The sequence below is a fragment of the Gorilla gorilla genome, chromosome 16, assembly GCF_029281585.2.
Source record: "Gorilla gorilla gorilla isolate KB3781 chromosome 16, NHGRI_mGorGor1-v2.1_pri, whole genome shotgun sequence".
NCBI lineage: Eukaryota > Metazoa > Chordata > Mammalia > Primates > Hominidae > Gorilla > Gorilla gorilla.
Window position 1 is genome coordinate 46,167,388 of NC_073240.2, and position 23,640 is coordinate 46,191,027.

Here is a 23,640-nt window from a genome sequence, read left to right on the forward strand (position 1 = left end):
GGATATTCACACAATTCTTCAGTTCCCGCTAAAGACTCAGTATTGATTCCTTGAACAATCCACAACTGAGCAGAATCAGTAACCCATGTTGATTCACCAAGATCGAAGGAAAACCACTCCACATCATTTGTGTTAATTGATTATTGTCGCTCCCATTGTCCTCAACTCGGAGAGCAACCCTGCATGCCAAAGGCTAATACTAATTTTAAGCAGTTTGTTTCTTCTGGACACATTTCTTCAGCAACCAAACATGATTTAATTAACTAGCCATTAGTAAATGGCTTTCCTTGATTAGCTAACAAATGAGCCAGTTGGGATTCTTACCTACAAAAAGGTTGAAGACTTTTTTTTTCATTTTTTTATTTTTGTGAAGACATTTTGCTGTAATGAGATATTTCATTTTAAATTTTCTATTTCTTTCTGACTGTTGCCTTCCTGTAAGTTGGAAATCTTGTGATGAGTACTTCTGGTATTGTCAACATGTATTCTTTCAGCACAGCTATAATGTCATTGTACAATGTTTTGCCGTTTAATTTAATCAGAATAATCCACACTCCACTGTGCCTTAGAAGTATGACAGTAACATTTACTTTTCTTTTCTGTTTTGACATGATGGGTATAGACTGGTAATAAAAAAATAAAATATCACAGGTACAGTGACACATGAGACACTTGAAACCCTGTCAAGTGATAACTGTGTCACTGTGATTTGTGGCATGCCAAGACACATTGCGAAGTAGTGATAGCACCCTACAGTGTCTCTATCACAACTACTCAATCTGCCATTGGAGCACAAAAGTAGACATGGACAATATGCAAATGAATACATGTGGCTGTGTTCCAAAAAAACATTATTTATGGACACTGAAATTTGAAATTCATGTCATTTTCATGCATCACGAAATATTATTTTTCTTTTCATTTGTTTCAACTATTAGAATATGTAAAAAAAAAACATTTTTAGCTTGAAGGACCTGTTAAAAACAGATGGCAGTCCAGATTTGACTGCAGGCCATAATTTGGTGAATGGAAGATTGTTTCAAGATAAAGCCTAGAAAACAGCCACTGGGCCAGGCATGGTGGCTCACGCCTGTAATCCCAGCACTTTGGGAGGCTGAGGCGGGCGGATCACCTGAGATCAGGAGTTTGAGACCAGCCGGGCCAACATGGTGAAACTCCAACTCCACTAAAAATGCAAAAAATTAGCCGGGCATGATGGCATGTGCCTGTAATCCCAGCTACTCAGGAGGCTGAGGCAGCAGAATAAGCTTGAACCCAGGGGGAGGAGATGGCAGTGAGCCGGGATCAAGCCACTGCACTCCAGCCTGGGCTGTAAGAATGAGACTCTGCTTCAAAAAAAAAAAAAAAAAAAAAAAAAAAAAGACAGTCACTGCAACTATCAGTTATTTGTTGAACTCAGAGGAAGCAGTTGGACAATGTGAGAAAAACTGCAGATATAAGTGGATCAAGTAGTGAATTGAAGGTGAGAGAACAAATATGGAAAGTATAAGCCATCTTTTTGTGAAATATGGCTCTAAAAAGGAGGAAAGAAATGATGTAATTTAAGAGAAGACTTTTGGTTAAAATAGGTGCGACTTGATCATGAGCACTTAATCTCCATTTCTTCTTTCTTTTTTAATAAGGAAAATAATACCTATCTTGATGTTTCTTAGAACAGTCAAATGAGATAAAGAATGTTTTAAAGGCACTAGCATGATGCCTAGCATATAGTAGGTTCTCAAGAGTTAATTAATAAATATTCATATATACTTATTATTTGCTTTGTGAAAAACAAGTTTATTGCTTCCCATGTAGCTTTGTTATTTAGTTCTCAAACTATTTTTTCTTTAATCAAGGTTGTATTCCCTTACTGAGGTGCTTTGAAAGTTGTTAAATAAATCAGAAGTTAACTGATCGATCAAGATACTATACTGCAATTTTAATAATTTGGATTTTGTAACTTCCTCAACTTTCCTCCTGCTAGACTGAATTGTAATCTTTTTAGTCTGTCTTCACATGGGAGCCACTTCATCCTTTCGATCATTTTCATTGCCTTTTAAAAATCATACTAAAATTATACAAATAATTATATAAACGAATCATACAAATCATACACTAAGTTGGCATAATAGTGGGCTTATATTTATTCTTATTACTTTTTTAATATAACTTTTTTTCTGTAGGGCATACAGAGTTACCACATAACCCAGAAATTCCACTCCTAGGTATATACCCCAAGAGAAGTGAAAACATATGCCTACGCAGAAACTTGTATGTAAGTGTTCACAGCAGCCTTATCATAATAGCCCCAAAGTGGAAATAACCTAAATATTCAGCAACTGATGAATAGATAAATAAAATGTGTATATCTATACAGTGGGATTTCATTTGGCCATAAGAATACATGAGGTACTGATACGAGCTACAGAACGAAGGAAACTTGAAAATATTTTGCTAAGCGATAGAAGCTCATCACAAAAGACCACTTATTGAATGATTCCATTTACATGAAATGTCCAGAACAGACAAAATGACAGGGACAGAAAGTAGGTTATTGGTTGCCTAGGACTTGGGGGTACAGGCGAGAAATGGAGTGACTACTATACTAATAGGTATGAGGTTTCACTGTAGCCTGATGCTTTATAGTCTGTGTCTGATGATCTGGTATCTGGAGTCCCTGTGGATGTGTCTTTTGAATGTTGTTTTGCTAGAGGGATATTTTCTCCTCCTGCATCTGTCTGTATTTGACTGTGTGGAGGACTCTGTATTTGAGATTTTATAGTCAGAAATAATTTGAAGCCTAGATGAATGTTACATTTTTTCAGGTATCGTCTTTTTTTTTTTCTTTTTTCTTTTTTTTTTTTTTGAGCAGGAATGAAAGTTTATTAAAAAGCTTTAGAGCAGGAATGAAAACAAAGTAAAGTACACTTGGAAGAGGGCCAAGTGGACATCTTGGAGGTCAAGTGCAATCAGGTATCATCCAATCCTAGGCTAGAGGTTTTCTGGGCTACCTGAAAAATTTGAATGGCAGCTGGACAGCGGACCACAAGGGCCGGTTTACTTCCACTTCACCTCTAGTTCCTGGGTACAGTCAGTGCCGTGTCAAGCCACATTGGAACCTGAGGCAAAAGAAACATCAGTAATACTGATCTTGTCTTCATTTAACATTTTGATATTTTGTTCATCATGGATTTTTTCATTAATTTTGATGCTTAAAAAATACTGCATTATTATTATCTGGATTACCGAGGTTTTTTTGGTCCCCCTAAATTTTGTGGACATGGTGAGTACTTCACTGGCCTCACACTACTTCCAGCCTTGGTATCTGCCTTGGGATTTGTACACCCTGGGCAGTTTGAAGAGAGCAGTTGTGGGTCCCTCCAACTTCCTATAAAATCCCATGAAGGTCTCCTCCTTTATGATACCATTTATAATTAACTATAAGACTTCCACAGGATTAGGGGCCAAAACATCACATTCAGTAGGCTTATCAGATTACTTTTCATCCTCAAAGTAATGGGTTAATAGAAAATTGGAAGGAATAAAACCACGTGCTCATGCCTGTAAATCCCAGCACTTTGGGAGGCTGGGGCGGGTAGATCACATGAGGTAAAATTAATATTTTAGAAGCTAATAAAACTTATAATATTGATATTAACAATCAAATATATTGGGATATTGAACTAAATTCCCTTCAGCATATTATCCCTATGGAGCAGGATTGGCCTGAAGCATATTTTGACTTCAGCAACAATAATTATTGTTTGTAATCACTCAACAGATACATACTACACACTGCTACAGATCAGGTAGGCAAATGAATTGTTGTAAAGTTAGTTCAAATATATGAGAAAGCTTATGATAGAATTTTTGGTTGGTTGAGCTATCTGTATAAGTCCAAACCAACTGGTTATTAAAAATGTGTGGAATCTGTATGTACATTTTGATTATCTATTCGATTATATGATATTGCAAAGCAAGTGGTAGCTCTCAAACTAGGAGTGATCATTTTGTCATGATAAGGCCTTGATCATGGATCAGGGATGTAGACTGCACTGTGGATTGTTTTGAGCATGACTGTTTTCTGAGGGGGAAAGCTCCCTCCCACACACACAGAGCGGTGGTGGTGCTGGAGTTACAAGAAAGATAATTGATGTAGCAAATTCTGAAAAAAGAGAAAGATTAGGATCAAAGGACAGTTGTGTGGATTAGAGTTGGTGAGAAGGTTCACCTCTTTTTCTGTAGCAGCGAGAGAAGACCCTTTATACATGGTTGAGAAGCAAATGCATGCAATAAGATGAAGGCCTGATTTTTTTCTCTGGAAGCTTAGGTAGCATAGTAGTCCCTTCATCCAAAGTTTCACTTTCAGCAGTTTCAGTTACCAGTGGTCAACCATGGTCCAAAAATATTAAATAGAAAAATGCAGAAATAAATAATTCGTAAGTTTTAAATTGCACACTGTTCTGAGCTGCGTGATGAAATCTTGCACTGGCCCACTCCACTCCCTCCACCTGGGATGTGAATCCTCCCGTGTCCAGCGTATCACACTGTATATACCACCCGCCCTTCAGTCATTTAGTAGCCACCTCATTATCAGACCACAGTCCTTGTATTCAAGTAACCTTCTTTTACTTAATAATGACTCAAGTGCAAGTCTTAATGCTGGCAATTCGGACATACCAAAGTAAAGCCTAAGTGGCTTTCTTTAAGGGAAAGGTGGAAGTTCTCAACAAGAAAAGAAAAAGTTGTATGTTGAGGTTGCTGAGATCCATGGTAAGAACGAATCTCCTATCTGTGAAGTTGTGATAAAGGAAAAAGAAATGCATGCTAGTTTTGCTGTCACACTACACATGGCAAAAGTTATGGTCACAGAGCATTGATAAGTGCTTAGTTAAGGTGGAAAAGGCATTACATTTTTGTTTGCAAGACATGAAGAGAAAACATGTTCCTGACTGACAGCCATGTGTTGCACCAGATTAACTTAATTAAACTTTATCATAGGTCTGCATGTATAAGAAAAGGCATAGTATATATAGGGTTTGGTACTACCCATAGTTTCAGGCATTCACCGGGGGTCTTGGAACATATTCCCTGAGGATAAGGGAGAACTACTTACTGTAAAGGAAAGGAGAAAGAAACTTAACCAGAATATGCAAATGTGTATAAATCTACAGGGGATTGTAAACTGAAGGAACTAATGCCTGATGGTCTCTCTCTCCTTTGTGAAAAATGAAACAATATGATCAGCTAAGAAAATGTAGTGAAGGTTTGGAATAGCTACTGAGGAGGACGCAAAGAACTGTGCAGCTGAATTGTCGGGTAGTATTTAGGCCTGCAAATATATACCCTAATGTGCACCAATCCACACAACTGGATAGATTTCTCAAGCAGAACTCAGTCCATGTGTAGGACTAACAGGTGTTTCTGTAATGGATGTAAAAGGAACATCAGGATGCAAAGGAGTTCAAGGCATTAGTAAGGGTACGGTTGAAACCTGTGATTCGTTTCAAAGTACACATTCTATGCAGATTTTTCAAGAAAAAAACATGCAGCAACTTAAGAACAGAGACTCTTCCCTTCCGGGGCCTAGGATTACTCCTTATACTCAGAAGATATTCAGATATTTTTGAATGAGTGAATTAATTAATTAACAAACAAAAATCTGACTTTGCTAAACATTTCTGAATGTAAGTATTAGGTTTACTTTTGTGATGAACATGTTGATTATTTTAGAGAATTAGAATTCTGTACCAAGAGCCACATTCCTATAATTTACTTATACTAAAATGACCAGACCAATGCCAAATTCAATCTGGAACACAAGAGTTTATTAGAATAAAAATACACATATAGTATCAACACTAAAATTATTTCACATCGCATTTAGGTTTTACCTCCATTAGTTTTTTTTAATGCTTATAAAGTCTATGCTCTAAATAATTTGCACATTTGTAAACAAATCTTAGATGACCAAAGATGCAGTGTATCTATCAGATATTGAATATCAAAACTTAAGGATGGGAACTGATAGCGAAATCCAATTACACTAAACATTCCTGTAAATTTTTGGAAAGAGGAAAAGATTAAAATAATTCACTTGAAATGAGGTAAGATGTATATGAAAAGGTTTTTAGTAGCATATATCACAATGTTGAGATGAGAATATTAAAAACATTCATGGAAAATTCACTTTGATGTTTTGCATAGTGTAGGTTATTTTTTAAAAAACAAAAAATTAAAAATTACCCAAATTCCTTATTAGAAAAAGAGACAATTACCTGGTTCTACTTAGGATCTGTGTATGTTCTAAGTCTTTCTCTCCTTTAGAAAAAAAGAGATAATCTGATTCTATTTAGGATCTGTGTACATTCTAAGTCTTTCTCTCATTTGGAGAAAAACATTCTCAAGTCTATAGAAGAGGAAAAAAAATTAAGATTAGGACCAACATTTCAAGCTGCCTTTTGGAAAGAAAATTAAAAACAGAGGTAGATGGTTAATTATTAGTGGCCAAGTTACTCAGGTGACTAATTTTTTCTTGGTACACATTCACCAAAATTTTATACTTGAAGCCAAATAGTAAATAACTTTAGGAGTAGAGAGTAATACCTAGCAGAAGTTATTTTCTTTATGTCAAAGAAAAGTAATAGAAGCAAACCAGGCTTACGACCCCTGTTAAGGAGATGATTGTTTAAAGCACTACAGTTCATGCACTTTTTAAAGCAGGAGAATGAACCTTGCCCCTAAGCTTCTTAGGTGTATCTGAGGCCAGCCACAAGCTCCATCAGGCCTGTTCAGTCCAAGTAGGACTGTAGGGTGCCTCGGCGCCGGACATCGCAGGTCCAGCAATGGAAGCCTCCTCCCAGGGAATTGGCATTACGAATGTTAACTTTAATGGTAGTGATACCTGCATTGAAAGAGAGATGAGGTCAGTTAGATGGACTAACATGACAATTCTCATAGAGAAAGTAGGCCTACAGACTTGGAGGAGTCCTGTGGTTCTAATCCTTAAGGATACCCAACCCAGAATAGTATTTTCTCTTCCAATTTTATTTTCACCAACTATATTTCATCTGCTAATATAAAATCTTCTCCAAAAAGTCAACAGAGAACTCTGAAGTTTTGTTCTATTGACTATTCACAAGTCAATAGACTGAGCAGATGTACCTACCAAATGTTCAAAATGGTCAAGTACTAAAATCTCAAGGCCTTTTAGAATTATACATTAACTACTTTGTCAGACTGTTTCTAATTTTACCATGTTAATTTAGTAGGCAAAGCAAAATTTAGCTGACCTAAAAAGTTGACTTTACATATTCACATATAAGGAGAGTTTATCTGATACAGATTAACTTCACCAGGCCACCATAAGGAAACAATGGAACAGAGCTGGTGTTTTAATATCTGGGTTTGTATGGTTATACAGGTACCAAAGCAAATCCAACAATCAGTTTAATCTGGTACCATCTGTAATGACAAGGCTATGATGTGCATGGCCTATTTAACCAATGGTATTTAGGAAGAATCTGTTGTGTTAGATATAGTGGAGTTTTAAAAAGAAAATCTATTATTCTTCCTCAAGGAGCTCATTATTTTGAGAGGAGGATAGGCTACAAAGTCACTAAAGGGTCCATTGGTATAGCCAGGGAGAGGAAGGTGGCATGAGCCATTCAGAAAGACTTTCCTAGTCGCGCATGGTAGCTCACACCCATAATCCCAATGCTATGGGAGGCATAGGTGGGTGGATCACTTGAGGTCAGGAGTTCGAGACCAGCCTGGCCAAGCCCCTCTCTACTAAAAATACAAAATTAGCCAGGCATGGTGGTGCATGCTTGTAATCCCAGCTACTCAGGAGGCTGCGGCAGGAGAATCGCTTGAACCCAGAAAGTGTAGGTTGCAGTGAGCCGAGGTCACGCCACTACACTACAGCCTGGGCGACACAGCTCTGTCTCAAAATACACACACACACCCCTTTATAATAGCTCATATGAAAATCCTTTCCCTTCAACATTTTTCTCAATAATACTAGAATCATTGGTCTAAATTTTGAATATCAGGATAAGTAAACTCCTACTTAAGTAAAACCTGGTCCTGCTCTTCAGTTCAAAACTGAATGATTTACTGATACACTTTCTTGCATTTCGCTACTTTGTTAACTATGCTTATCACACATAAAAGTCACTTCTGCATCCGTACCCTTTTGAGTCCTTTGAAATATGTGATGACAGGACACTTTTAAAGGACCCACAATGATTTCTTATTTGAAGAAGGGCTGAACAAGCTATCTGCTCACCTGAAAAGGGGTGGTTTTCTGCACATGGGCACCAAAACGTTGCCTAAGTCATATAAGATTTATAAACTTATTGTTAAGGGGATGTCTCAGGAGCTCAGGATGCATCTCCAACTTGTTGGGGCTACGTGTGTTGAAAATAAAAATACTGACTTTCTGTGAAATAATAACTTGGTGCCTCTAAAAGGAATCAAAATTGAATTAGACAAACCATTTATCAAACCCAGCATGTCATTTCTTTAGTTCTTCTCATTTAATGTTTTCATGTATGACAACATGTTTCATTTGTTGTACATACCCAGCTTTTCAAACATCTTTTGAATTGGAACTTCATTGGCATCCACCATAACACGTTTTTCATCTAGCATTAAGACATTCATGGAAAGCCATTTGGATGACATCCAGAGTGGATGATCTAAAAACAGCAACAACTGTTAAACCATGTCCGCTATCATTTTTGTTTAAAGCAAGGATTTATAAGTGAAGAATATTAAAGTGACAGCTCAATTCTTTCAGTAGTTCACTTTCCATGTGAACATTTATTTTAATCTTAAAACAATTTATCTATAAATGGTATGAATCAATCTGTACTCATTATACATTTGAATTTCACCCTGTTTTCTTTTAAAAGTCATATCTTGGCTGGGCATGGTATAATCCTAGCACTTTGGGAGGCTGAGGCAGGAGGATTCCTTGAGCCTAGGAGTTTGAAACTATTGCCCAGAGATGGTGTCTCACTGGGGAACACAGCAAGACATCATCTCTACAAATAAAAAAAAAAACTTGCTGGGCATAGTGGCCTGCATTTGTAGTCCCAGCTACTTAGGAAGCTGGAGTGGAAAGATCACTTGAGCCCAGGAGTCTTGAGGCTGCAGTGAGCTGTGACTGCACAACTGCACTCAAGCCTGGGTGACAAAGCAAGACACTGTCTCAAAAAAAAAAAAAAAAAGTCATATCTTGCTTTACGTGATGTTGTTTTATTCTGTCTTCTCCTTACTTCATTTTCGATGGATGAAAAAGTTGCAAACACAAGTCCCAGCCTTATTCTGATGCTCACGGTCCCAAGCACCACTTCACACCTTACTGAGGAAACACATTCTCTAAGCTGCTAACATTTGGGCTGCTCTCTATAGGAGAAAGATCCTTGGTCACTAAAGTAATTATTTTAGTCTATCAGTGTATGAAAGTAAACATACCGTCTGGGATGATTGGTGTTGGAGGAGTAATGATAGTCCATCCTGCTTTCTTGAAAAGATCAATCTGTAAGACCGAAAAAACCCCCCAAAACCGTTAAATCTACATATACTATTATTATTCTTAGTCTCTAATAGCCCTTATCAGTAATAATTCTTTTTGAGAAGCTGTCTTCTCAGCTTCCAAAATAAAGAAATTAAAATTTCTAAACATTTGGGTGATTTTGTCTGAATCCTAATTAAAAATGTACATAAAATCCCCAGATTAAAGTTAAAAAGTAACAGAAATGTTACAGCTTTTAAAGATAGTCTTAACTTTTCTCAGGTTTCAGAGACTTAAAAAACCAAAGATACTGTCCTTAAGAAATTCTCATTTTAAAAATTGAAAAATTTCCTATTTAGTTACAAGAAAACAAAAATGTGACTACATCAAACCCACAGTCCTTCTACTTCTTGCCCATCATTTTGTATCTAGGACCATGGTATAAAGACAGTTGTTAGCTATGCATTCTCAAAGAACCATATTGTCCTTAGCGACCTTTTACAACTTAGCCGTCCCTGTGTTCACATACCCACTTACTATACGAATAAATGATAATAAAATGAAATGAATAAGTAGTCATGGTCATCGGGTCTAAAAATAAAAAACAGAAATGAATAGTGACACAGTATAACAGTGGTTTTTAAAAGTTGTACTGCAGCCTTGCAAGTAACAGAAAATCACTCATCACCTAACTGGAAGTAGGCGGCTATGGACAGAAAGTAGGAGGCTGCAGGTGAAGGGGACAGACCAGCTGCAGTGCAGTGGCTTCGCTTTTCCCTACAGAGCAGGGTTGGCCAAAGGGAGGCTACCCCACTGTAGAGGGAATACAACCATTGCCCAGTGGCATTGCCCTGGCCATGCAAGGATGATCTTGTCCAAAATTCGCTGCTGTGGAACCACTGTTGCAAGTTGTAACACCATCGTTTGATAAAAATACACACATATGCACAAACTTGAGGCTTTGACAACAGCAAGTGGCCAAAGTCTGATGATCCCATACTAATTATTGTGTCAACTATGTATATTTCTGCATGGTGGACATCTTGTAATAAGCCATAAGGAATCCAATGTTTGATCATAATAATGTTGAGTACTGCTGAATCTGTCATTTAGAACCATTAGGAACCATGGAAGTGCTTAAAATAAAAGTGGCAATTATTTTAGTTACTAGATTCTGTTGCTTTTCCAGAGTCCCAAGAAATCTCTTACCTGGTGACATGGTCGGTCAGGGTTGGAAAGCACAATACCAGGTCCAATGATGTTGAAGGTAGCATCAATATGCATGGGATTGGGATCTTTAAAGGAGATGATATGCACTCTGTAGTCTGGAGCAAGATGCCTACGCATCCATTCAATGCCTAGGTAGTTTGTAACCTGAAAACAAAAGAAAGACATACGATCGATAAATATTTGGTTCTATGTCTAGAAAACTAAAAATATTCAATGTGAAAAAAATTTAGGATGAAAATATTTTAATTTGGAAGTAAAGAATACAATAATATAGTGTGAAATTTCAGAGGTAGCCTGCGTTCACCTGGCTTCTCTGTGCAAAAATATCTCTTCCAGCTCGAATGAAGTCAGCAGCATCAAAGCATGGCTCAAACTCAGTTGTCACAAATTTTCCCTGAGCAGCCAATTTGTGTCTGTCTTCTACAGAGTGGATGGGATAATCCTAATTGGAACAAGAATGAACACACACAATGCACTGGATCATGAGAAAATTATTTATAAGGCATACAGTACTAAGAAAATTAGTTTAACATCATTTCCCAAAATATTACTACTCAGTTCTAGACTAAAACATGCCTGGGAAAGAAGCGGGTCCATGATAAATAAACCAAAACAACAATAAAACAAGAAACTAGCATTAAGTAATTTCCTGATACAACAGTCCTCCTTTACCCATGATTTCACTTTCCATGGTTTCAGTTACCTGCAGTCAACCATCGTCCCAAAACATTAAGATATTTTGAGAGAAACAGAGAGACCACATTCACCTAACTTTTAGTAAAGTATATTTATATAATTGTTCCATTTTATTATTCATTATTGTTGTTAGTCTCTTACTGTGCCTAATTTGTAAATTAAACTTTATCATAGGTATGTATATATGTACAGGAAAAAACAAAATACATAGAGTTCAGTATCAGCATCCACTGAGAGTCTGGAACATATCCCCTGAGGATGAAGGGGCACTATGTACTTAGAAAAAAATGGTACACACCAGGTGAGATGGCTCATGCCTGTAATCCCAGCACTTTGGGAGGCCAAGGCAGGTGGATTACCTGAGGTCAGGAGTTCGAGACCAGCCTGGCCAACATGGTGAAACCCCATTTCTACTAAAAATACAAAAATTAGGCATGGTGGCATGCACCTGTAATCCCAGCTACCCAGGAGGCTGAGGCAGGAAAATTGCTGGAACCCGGGAGGCAGAGGTTGCAGTGAGCCAAGATCACGCCACTGCACTCCAGTCTGGGTGACAGAGCAAGACTCCATCTCAAAAAAAAAAAAAAAAAGTGATACAGAGGCAGTAACTGATTCTGAGAATATTCCATGAACCGTACGGAAAGTAAACAGGATGAAGTCATTCTGTTCTTTTAGAAAAGGAATTTGGTCCCGAGCCTAACTCATACCATAAAATGAGATGCCATGTTTCCCCTGCCAAATTTGATTGGGAGTGGCAAAACTAATTCATTATTTATTTCTGTCTTTAAACCCAGAAGCTATTTTGATTTTTAAATTTTTTTCTATAAAAGATCAAATGGTAACTGATTTAATAAGGGACATACATTTCATTTTACTGTGAATTTGAACTGTAGATCAGGTTCTTTTTCTAGAAGAAGAAAGTGAACTTCAGTCTAGTGACTTTTCTGGTTCCACTAATGAACAGTGGTACACCTGTAGGCAAGTTTTTCCCCATCTAATGGAATGATACTACAGTATGATTAGGGTTGTTGTGAAAAACAAACAGGATTGAGGATGTAAACAAAGGGTTTAACCCAGGACCCAGAACAAGGTAAGCACCAAAAAGTGTTAGCCATTATTATTATTATCATAGGATCATTTACTCTTATCATATTCATCATAAAATAATCACTTTTTAAAAATAAGATGATGTTTTCGGTTTCTAAAATGCATAATAGATACAAGGTATCAGAGAATCTCTATCTTACTCTTTGTGGATCATTTAGAAAAGTCAGTAATAAGCTAGCCTATAATTAGGGACTCACCTGGTTATAAAGCTCATCAGCCATTGTGGGCTTAGGAGCTGTTGTCCACTTGGCGCCACGGTGGAAGTAGTCTTTGATAATTGACCTGTACGCTCGGTACTCAAAGAAGCGTGAACGCCATGCCATGGGAGCCTCGATAATCTCATTGCCCACAACTATCAGGATGTCTCGAGGCATTGCACTGTATAAACCTGTCAGACCAAAAAATTCCATGACAACTTCAGCAGTGTTAATTTCCAAGACAAAAAAGGTCTATATAGGGCCAGGCACAGTGGCTCATGCCTGTAATCCCACCACTTTGGGAGGCCAAGACGGGCGGATCACTTGATCCTCTTCAAGAGCAGCCTGGCCAACATGGTCAAGCCCTGTCTCTACTAAAAGAATACAAAAACAATTAGCCAGGCATGGTGGCACGTGCCTGTAATCCTAGCTACTTGGGAGACTGAGGCAGGAGAATCACTTGAACCAAGAGGCAAAGGCTGCAGTGAGCGGAGATTGTGCCACCACACTCCAGCCTGGGCGACAGAGTGAGACTCTGTCTCAAACAAACAAACAAAAAAATGTCTATATAATATTACCTCTTTTTTTGGTTAAAAAAATTGCTAGAAATACATGTGTGTATATATATATGAAAATGGCAAAAAATTTGAATAACACATACTAGATTGTTAACATGAATTGTGTGGTGGGGGGGGAAGCCCAGAAAAAAAAGAAAAGAAAAAAAGTGAAGGAATAAAGTCCTTGTACAAAGAGATCTTGAACCACCAAGCTTTCACCATTTGTAAGCTCCTTTCTTGCTATACAGAAACACAGCTCTTAAAGGACTATCGGTATCACAAGATAAAAATTGAGCCAAGGATCAATCTAAAACTAGAAATTAGAACAGTGACCTAAGGCACAAGAACAGTCCTGCAGCAATGTCAGTTAAAAATAAAATGGAAATGTTTCTATTCCCCTTTTAATTTCTGTTCTTGAGGAAAATTAAATGAATCCACTGTTATTATGTAAGGAAATGACTATAAAGTTTAGGAAAACTTGTCATTTCAAGGAGATTCCACTAGATGGAATGGAGTTTAGAATGTATACATCTTAATCATATCAACATGGACCAAACCATTCCTAAATAAATCTTTAAAGTTTTCAAGAACTAGCAAAGCAAAGGACTCTCCAAGAAATTTTTTGGAGCTTTCCCCTTACACATTAAGAAAGAAATTGAAAATTCAGACACTGGCAGTTTAGTTATCTGACATCACTTACCCGTAGACTCAAAATCAGGAGTTTTATACTTCAATGACCAGTCAATGGGGTCAGGCCTCCTTACTGTCACTCCTTCCGTTTTTAAAATATTGCACATTTCTTCAATTTCAGCAACAGCCTTTTTCAAATGATCTTTGGGAAAATAATGCCCTCCATGCTTCTGGTAAAATGGCCAGTACTTTTCATATGTGTTGGCCTGGAAGTAGAAGCAAATAAACACAATACTTACAGGAGAAAAATACAGCTCATGATAGGTTCATAGGCAGTAAACAGCTCTTTGTATAAGGTATTGTAATTGAGACTCCAACCACTCCATGTTCAGTGCTGATCCCTACAATTGAGCACATAAGCCCTCTGGGCAGACACTCAGTATCTGTTGAATGAAGAACTCTAAAACATCTTGATATTTTGAGGCCTTTTGCTCCTCCTGCCTGAGATCTCATGGCCAACCACTAACAGCATGTTTACCTTCAGACAGAGTTGGAATCCTCTTGGCCAGTTTTTTTGCCACGCTTTGCAGACAAAACAGGACATAGCACTTCTATTAGAGAGCCTCAATAAAATGAAACAAGAGAACACACAAACTAGCATAAGAGAATAAAAGCACTTATACTAAGCCAAAACCATGGGCTATCCATGCATCTCAGAATTCTGTCTAGAAAATAGCACCTCAAGATATTTTGTGAAGGGAAAAAAAAAGATATTTTGCCCCGTTAAGATCAGGAACATACTTTCAAATATGCTTCATTTCTCTTAAAACCCCATTATTGGCCAGGCATGGTTGCTCAGCCTGTAACCCCAGCACTTTGGGAGGCTGAGGCGGGCAGATAGCTTGATGTCAGGAGTTCAAGACCAGCCTGGCCAACATGGCGAAACCCCATTTCTACTAAAAATTCAAAAATTAGCCAGGCATGGTGGCACGTGCCTGTAGTCACAGCTACTTCAGAGGCCAAGGCAGGAGAATTGCTTGAACCCAGGAGGCAGAGGTTGCAGTGAGCTGAGATCGTGCCACTGCACTCCAGCCTGGGCGACAAAGCGAGACTCTGTCTCAAAAAAAAAAAAAGAAAACGAAAAAGAAAAAAAAAACATTATTGATTTTCCCATTCAACAGAATTAACACTTGCCAAAATTGTGTGACAGTGCAAATCTGCCTTTGGTAATTCCCTGTCAATATGCCTCATACCAACCACACCTCTCCTTTTTCTAATCCATTCAGCTCTCACATCTCTTCAAGTCTTTTTGTCATACAAGGAAGTGATATGATAAGCAAATTCACAAATTTTTAATAACTGAAAAAAAATTTAGAAAGTTTCCAGGGCTATGTGTATTTTAGAAGACAACTAAAGAGAAAACATTTGAATGCTTTAAAATGGCTCAATCAGTTTGCTAAAAATTATTGTTGAATAGGGTAGGTGCAACAACTGTTAAATATTGTTGTTTGTTTGTTTTTGTTTTTGAGATGGAGTCTCACTCTGTTGCCCAGGCAGGAGTGCAATGGCACCATCTCAGCTCACTGCAACCTCCGCCTCCCACCAGGTTCAAATGATTCTCCTGCCTCAACTCCCTGAGTAAGTGGGATTACAGGCGCATGCCACCACGCCCGGCTAATTTTTTGTATTTTTAGTAGAGACAGGATTTCACCATGTTGGCCAGGCTGGTCTCGATCTCCTGACCTCGTGATCCACCCGCGTCGGCCTCCCAAAGGGCTGGGATTATAGGTGTGAGCCACCATGCCCGGCCAAAATATTGGTTTTCAAAAATGTAAAAATCTAGACAGATTCTGCATTCAGATTGTTTTCCAAATGTCTAAGTTCTTAGTCAATTTCTCAATCATAAATACATTGAGAAATGTACGTGATGCATCTTCCCATTTTTCAAGCTAAATGAAGCAGAACGCCAATCAGAGAATCCAGACTCTAAGAAAAAGCCTTGAACCTTCATCAAAAGATTAGCAAAGCAATGTACATTGATATATTTTAAGTTTAAAAATGTTTTAAATGTTTTAATTTAAATTTTTGTTTAAAACTGGTTAAAGCAGGTATTTTAAAAATGTTTATTTGTATAATTGATGAACTGACAAACTACTAGTCCTGATCATGTCAGATATGATGGTCTCCACCATAAATCAGATAATTTCAGATAGCAATAAGTACTAGAAAGGTGTAAAACTTGGTAATGGGCTCAAGTGTGTCAGAGTGTGTCTACTTTAGCTGGATATTCTCATTTGGTTTCCCAGCAATCCTATCAAAGAAACAGGGCAAGTTCTCATATGCTTATTTCACATGTAAGGAAAGAGGCTCTGGCAGGTCACATGCTTGCTAGCTATCTGGACAAGCAGGACTAGAACTCAAGTTCTCTGACTGTTACTCAAAGAGTGTCCCTAATACATCATGGGACTTGGCCATGTTATGCTGGTTTGAACACTTCTAACTAGATGTGCAAAAACTTTTAAGACTGGAATTGCTTAACAAGTTCAAATTGTCCCAATGGCTTTTACTCATCGAGACTGATCAAATGTCTAGATGTTTAGCTCTTTAATGTCAAAGACAATATCTTTTCTAGATTTTGTGTCTCGACTTCCATTTTTATCTCAGTCTGATAAATATCAAATATATGAAAGTGTACCCATCTCTGGTTAGTTCAATATCCAGGTTCACATCAGTTACGCTGGAACCCAGCTTGGTGAATAAGGAATAAGCCAAGAAACAGATCTTTAGAAAAACTGAATGATGCCAGTGAAAGTCTTAAACAGAGGCTGGTAAAAAAAGGTCCATAGGCAAATTTGGCCTGCTGCTTGTTTTTGTAAATAAAGTTTTACAGGAAAGCAGGCACATTCATTTGTTTACGTATTGTCTATGGCTGCTTTTGCACTACAATGGCACAGCTGAGAGTTGAGTAGTTGCAACAGAGACCGATGGTCTGCAAAGCCTAAATTACTTATTATCTGGTAGAAAGATGAAGTTTGCTGACGCCTGGGGCCTGAATCATTAATTAGCTCTTTTACTAAGGTCTATATGCAAACAGCAGGCTGAATTTCTGGACTAATGAAAAATGTTATCATCATTAAACATTTTTAAAGACCAAGCTACCCTTTCAAAAAACAAAATAAAAGCACTCCACTGTTTTCTACTCCTAGGAATTTCTGCAACAGCAACCAGAAAGAGGATAATAATGACTCTTTATATTCCTCTCAGATACATGCTGGTACTACTCATCCATTCACCACTTCCTCCTTCTCATGCCAGGCACATCTCCTACAATCCACTAGGGACAAGAAGCCTTTGAAAATTTAACACTGGGTTACAGCAGATGCAGAGTTATACTGTCTTGCCAGACTCATTCCAAAGTATCCTCCGTGACTATTTGTGCAGGGTGAAGCTTGCCTTGATAAATTAAACCTTCCTGGGAGAAAAAGGTTATTTGAACAAATGTTATTTTTTCTTGTAGAGTTTATAATCTGCCAAAGGTTGGGCAAAGTACAAATGATCAGGGCACAATACGTTTTACAAGAGATAGCTAGAAATTGTTTACACTTCCTTTATAACCCTGCTAAATGAGCCAGCAATCATTCACCAAGTTGTTTGCAAGATAATGAACACTATATTACACGCTTAGCACATGATGTTTTTAATAATCTGTTGCAAAGGTATGTCTGCATTCCTTGAACCTTTATATTCTTTCAAAGCCTAAAACCCTTTACAAAGGTTTGCCAAGTGAATTTTTAAATACTGTCTTTGGAAGGCTAAGAAATGACAACAGAAATGTATTTATCCAGCTGTAAGCTTATATTACACTAATCTTGATTAATCTTGTATTTTATAAAAGGTCCTTTATCAAGGGCTTTATTTTTAAAAAGACAAAAGCAAAACAAAAAACATATTTGAGGCTGGGCACGGTGGCTCACCCCTGCAATCCCAGCACTTTGGGAGGCCAAGGCGGGTGGATCACGAGGTCAGGAGATCGAGACCATCCTGGCTAACACGGTGAAACCCCGTCTCTACTAAAAACACAAAAAAACAAATTAGCCAGGCCTGGTGGGGGACACCTGTAGTCCCAGCTACTTGGGAGGCTGAGGTGGGAGAATGGCATGAACCCAGGAGGCGGAGCTTGCAGCAAGCCGAGATCACGCCACTGCACTCCAGCCTGGGCGAGACAGCGAGATTTCATCTTAAAAAAATATCTATCTATATATATATATATTTGATAGCAGATATTTACTATATTTTGCAGAACAAAAAGTCACAGAGCTTTAAAAAATTATGCTTCCTAACAATTATGTTCCACATTCCTTTCCTTAAAATTTCTCTAGTACTTATATCTTCCAACATCTTCTGCTCTGATTGCCTATGGACAGTTTACTACATTATTTTTTCTTTTATTGTTCCCAAACTGATTAATATATGTGTCATTCTTCTCTACTACGAGGCATGGCCTTGCTTGCCAGGATCCATGCATGTCTTAGATTTACTTTCTTCTCCCTCAAAACCAGGCTTAGCACATGGCATGAAACAGAAATAACCATTATTTCCTGTCTAGAATCAAAGAGAGAAAGAGAAAGAAGAATAAACAAACAAAAAGAACCAGACGAATGAAATCAATACTGCTAATGTTACTGATATCTACAACTATTACACCGACAAAGTACCTTTGGAATGTAATTGGCAAACTGGATCCATGCAACTATAATAAGTTGTTGTTTTGTCCTTTAAAATACTTAACATGTAACCTTTTATCTTTAGATTAATCCTTAATCCTGTTAGGTAGATAGCAAACTAGCAAACCTCTTAATATCTTCATTTTACTGTGGCCCAGAAATTTGTGGAATCTTGTACAAGGTCAAATAGCTAAGTAACCGAGACTAGCTAGCAAGTTTTTATCAAATACCTAATTAATCGCAGACTCCTGACTTCAGCATGGTACTTTTTCCACAAGTCCATGAAATGACAAAGTCTAAAGTCATAAATCAAGTGACAAAGAACTCAAAATTACATCTGAGAATTCTGATTCTGTAAAATCGCATGATATGAAAGTCTATCATTTTAAAGACAAGTAGAAGGATAAATTATTGCTTGGATTTAAATTTTAATTTCACCCAATTAAAATGGTTAGGGGATGGGACTTTTCAAGAAAAGACTTAAAAAGACTACTATGCCTTTTAAAAACATGTGGATGGTGTATAAATTAATCTTCTCATCAAATTCCAAATATCAGAACCAAAGATAGTTTCAGAACAATTAGAAGTTATTACTTTTTCTATTTCCCTGTCTTCCCAGTCTAACTCAGGAGTCATTTTCTTCAAGAGGACTTCTTAACTGGCCAGCCCTTGGTCATTCCTCTTTCCTGGCACTTCAACTGCCTTGTCAGTCGACTGGAATAAGATACTTGGTCTTCGTTTCTATGTGAACATCGCATCTCTTCAAATAGAAAGGAAGATCTTTTATATTAATACCTCTAGAGCCCTGGTACATGGTAGGCAATATTTCTGAAGACCACGACAATGCTGTTACAGAACTTCTTTCCTCAATCCACTTTACAAATAAAAGTGTAAATATTCAGGAAAAATTTAAGGACACTAAAGATACATTTGTAACCCATTATTAATAGGAGTCTAGGCTGTGTCTACAATGTGGAAGGTGGTCCCTTAGATATGGAATCCTTATGCAGTATAGAACCTGAACACCAGCCCATAGAGGCCCTGGATATAAGAACGTTACAGATAAAAACCACTAGGAGTTTTTGTTTGTTTGTTTGTTTTTGAGATGGAGTCTCACTCTGTTGCTCAGGCTGGAGTGTAATGGCGCCATCTCAGCTCACGGCAACCTCTGCCTCCTGGGTTCATGCCATTCTCCTGCCTCAGCCTCCCAAGTAGCTGGGACTACAGGCACCCGCCAGCATGCCTAGCTAATTTTTGTATTTTTAGTGGAGACGGGGTTTCACCGTGTTAGCCAGGATGGTCTCGATCTCCTGACCTCGTGATCCACCCGCCTCAGCCTCCCAAAGTGTTGGGATTACAGGTGTGAGCCACCGCGCCTGGCCACCACTAGGAGTTTTTAAAAAGAGAGACATTACTTGTTGCCAGGGAAATCCTGGAAGACTTTGTGAAAGGTGTCATTGAAGCTAGGTGGTGGTAGGTTTAAACTACAGACTAAAGGGCACAGGAAGATGGATGGAAGAGACTTAGGTAGGGGCAAAGATGGAGGGCTTGTGAAGAAACAGTGAGTAGTCTAGTTTAGCTGCCTTATATGGTTGTCTTATAAAGTCTGCTGAAAACCAGGGTGGAATATTAGAGGATAGAGGGACTTGACCAGAAATGAACACCTGCTAATCTGCTGTACTAACAGATGAGTCAGTAACTGGAATGGGGAATCCTGGAAATGCAGACAAGAGCCAGATTGTGAAGGATCTTGAATACCATGAAGACTTTATCCTAAACAATGAGGGGGGTGGTGGGGTAGTGGGGGTCGCCTAGCAAAGTACAGGAGGAAAAGAAGCAGGATGAGTAACATGATCACATCTGAGTTTTAAAAAATCACTTGGATTGCAGCTGCCAGGTAGTTTGCTGAGAAGAGTGAGTAGGAGTGACCAGTTAGGAGTTAACTGCAATAGTCCAGGCAGCAGATGAGCTCCCAACCTTTAGGGAGAGGCAAAGCAGAGGAATGAGGCAAGATTCATTTTTGACAAAAGCCTTGTTACACCACGTGACATAAGGAGAAATCAAAGATGATTCTTTCGTGTTTTAGCTTGATTAAACAGGAATGCCAATAATTAAAAGGCAGGAATGAGGAGAGATCCACTTGAGCAGGGTGGCTGGCAACTGAACTCCAGATGTGCCAAGTTTGAAGTCCTGTGGCAATATCCCGTAAGGAGTTTAACTCGTTGATCTGGAAGGAATTCAATACAGAGATCCGGACCAGAAAGGAGGTGGGAGCGGTAGCTGTGAGAATGGCTAAGAGAAGGGGGCTGAAAGTAATATTCTGTTCAACCTTGCCATTACAGGCTGTGACGGAAGAAGATCTGAGGACAGTGAAAGAACTATTATTCCCAGAAAAGCTCTCTCAGAATCCAAGGGAAGAGCTTCAGGAAGGAAGCAATTATCATTGGTGTAAATAGTGTCAAATACCACTGAGGTGTCAAGTAAGATAACTTAATCACTGGATTGAGAGGTCTGGGAGTAAGCTGAAGGGAAAGCAGTCAGAGGGTAGCAGCAGCAGGTGAGGAGGGAACGCACTTTCAGACATGTGAATAGCCTTCCTTTACCTTCACCTCGATGGTGAACGGTGGAACACAGGCGTTTTCTGCTCTGCCCACTATCACTTCCTCTAAGGGGTCCCATTCGTTGTAAGAAGAGACAGGGCAGTCCTTGGGCAGAGGCTCAGTGGCCTTGTCGTCAGCTGCACAGGAGTTCCGGGAGGAAGCCGTAGCTGCCTGGGTGCTCTGGAAAGTTCGCTGCACCCATCCTGTCACGGTTCGTCCAAGCTTCCAAGAACAAAGAAAAGATTATTGTATTGCATTGCTCTATCAGTACTTACAGAGAGGACGAAGTGGAGATGGAGTAAAAATCCAGCATAACATTGCCACTTAAACCCCTTTAGAATAGCATAAACCAAGACGTTAATAGTGTGTAGGTGGGTAGTGGGATTACAGATAATTTTTTAAACCCTCTTGTTTATCTACAAATTGTCTTCTTATCTATTAATTGCTGTAACTCTTTAAAACTCCTCAGAAGACTGTGTCCCCAGCTACCATACACCCCCATCTTTATCTCAGAATGCAACTCCTGCACTCAAGCTTTAAGCAACTCTTTTGCAGATGGGTCAGTCCTCCTCTCAGAAAACCATAGACAGCTGCTCTAAAACTTCCCGCCAGTCTCAGCTGGGGACGGAACCTCCTTTTCCCTTAAGTATCAAAGGTTACCAATATTAGGCTTTTTATTTATTTTTTTTTACAAATGAAAAGTTGGGAACATTTGTAAAGGACCTTATCTTTCAGAATAACCAGCTTCAAATCAAATTTTTTTCATCTTTGACATACACTTCGCATTCTTTGGCACTTCAATTCTGAGAGTGAGCAACTGCCATCTGCTCCATTTTACAGATGGTCCACAATACCCTAGCCAAGATCAGGATTAGCTCAGGCGTAAATTCAAACAAATAAGAAGGAGATCTAAAAACTTCAAAAGCCTTTTAAAAATGCATGGCCTATAAAATCTAGAGCAGGGAGGGTCCCTCAACCCCTGAGCGAACCTCAACCCCCCAAATCTCTATCCTGCTCTGTTAAAAGCCTTAGGAAGTGGGCAGGAGGGGAACTCGGGTGGAGGCAGAAGAAAGACGGAGAGTGACAGCTGTTCAGGAACCAGTTGCTGGGAGGAAGCCAGAATGTCGGAGCGATTCCAGTACTAGGAGCATAGGAGGGTCTGCTGCCAGGGCAGCCGAGGGCGGGGAGCGCAGAAACTCTGCTTACAGGCTGCACTCGCCCCGGCTCATCTCCAGACGTGGGATCCCATGTTATACTTGGAGTGAATCTGGTCGCTCGCTCCCCGTCCCCGATTCCCACTTTGCTTGCCTCTTCTCCTCATCCATCTACCCCACACGCATTTTCCAGAAATCTCCCCAAGTCGACGCCCACTCAGGCTACTGAACCCCAATAACGCCACCCTTTTACTAAGAGGAGCCTCCGTCGTCCCAACCCCTTGCTCCGAGCGGGAAGCTTGGTGCAGCGCACCAAGGTCCGGTAGAGGGGGGCGGCGCCCCCTGCGCCATGGGCCAGCAGGCCGCAGACGCGCAGACAGCAAATGGACCCCAAGGGGTGGAGCCGCAACGCAAGTTCCCCCTGACTGGGGGACGCCGCCCAGCTCCTGGAGCCTGCGAAGGCTCTTGAAGCTGAGCTTCCCAGGGATACCAGAAGGGACACTCTCGTGCAATTCCGGCTAGGGAAAGCGAGGGAAGGTGGCGGCTCCGGGTAGGGAGCGAGCGAGTGCTCCACGCCGCCCGCAGGACCGAGTGAGTCACGCGGCCGCCAGACGAGGCCGGTGGCGCACGCACCCGAGATCCGATGTAGTGCACCGCCTCGGCGCCGCGGCTCCCGCCGCGCAGACACCGCACCCGCAGCATCGCCCTGGCCCGGCTGGTCCACGCGCGGAATGTTCCTGGCCCCTGGGCCGCGTCGGTCCAACCCTCCCCGAGAGCGCGCCCGGAGCGGGGTGGGCGGGCGCGCGGGGCCCGAGGCCTTTTGTAGCCGCGCTCCGCCCCGGCCGCCCCCCGCGGCCCCATTGGCTGCCGGGAACAGGTGGTGGGGCCGGCGTAGCGCCCCGAATTAGGAACTGTCGGGAAGCGCCGCGGCCGCTGGCTCGAGCCTCCGACGCTTGCCCTTTTTTAGCCAGCGGGGCCACTGACGGCTTCTGTTGCACGTCCGGACCCGGACCCAGACCCGAGCGTCGCAAGAAGGCCCGTTGGAGTCTCGCGCAACTGGGCAGGACGCGACTTCTGACGAAGTGACAATGGTCTATGCATATATTAAGTGAATATTTGAGAATTTAAATATGCAAAGCGTGAGTACAGTGTTACCCTTAAATTCACATATGCGCACTGAACCAGTCACCTCATTTTTCGGTAAACGAAACCACCTAAAGAT

General features: G+C 39.9%; 1 protein-coding gene across 1 annotated transcript; it reads right to left on the reverse strand.

Moving 5' to 3' along the window:
* Positions 1-5,806: 5,806 nt before the first annotated feature.
* Positions 5,807-23,500, reverse strand: GATM (glycine amidinotransferase). The gene is made up of 9 exons (XM_019011035.3): positions 23,052-23,500; positions 21,268-21,486; positions 14,011-14,206; positions 12,754-12,944; positions 11,058-11,195; positions 10,733-10,897; positions 9,484-9,547; positions 8,586-8,702; positions 5,807-6,904 (listed from the first exon to the last, which is right to left on the reverse strand). The coding sequence occupies exons 1-9, from the start codon at positions 23,277-23,279 to the stop codon at positions 6,792-6,794; spliced, it is 1,431 nt and encodes a 476-aa protein (XP_018866580.1). The 5' UTR covers positions 23,280-23,500; the 3' UTR covers positions 5,807-6,791.
* Between the last annotated feature and the right edge of the window lie 140 nt (positions 23,501-23,640).

Bases quoted from the DNA above. Each gene is read 5' to 3' on its own strand.
- GATM (XM_019011035.3), bottom strand. From the start codon at position 23,279: ATGGGGCCGCGGGGGGCGGCCGGGGCGGAGCGCGGCTACAAAAGGCCT. The intron at 21,487-23,051 runs GTGCGTGCGCCA...TGTTCTTGGAAG, and splicing joins TGCACTACATCGGATCTCGG to CTTGGACGAACCGTGACAGG. The intron at 14,207-21,267 runs GTAAAGGAAGGC...TTCTACTTCCAG, and splicing joins CGTTCACCATCGAGGTGAAG to GCCAACACATATGAAAAGTA.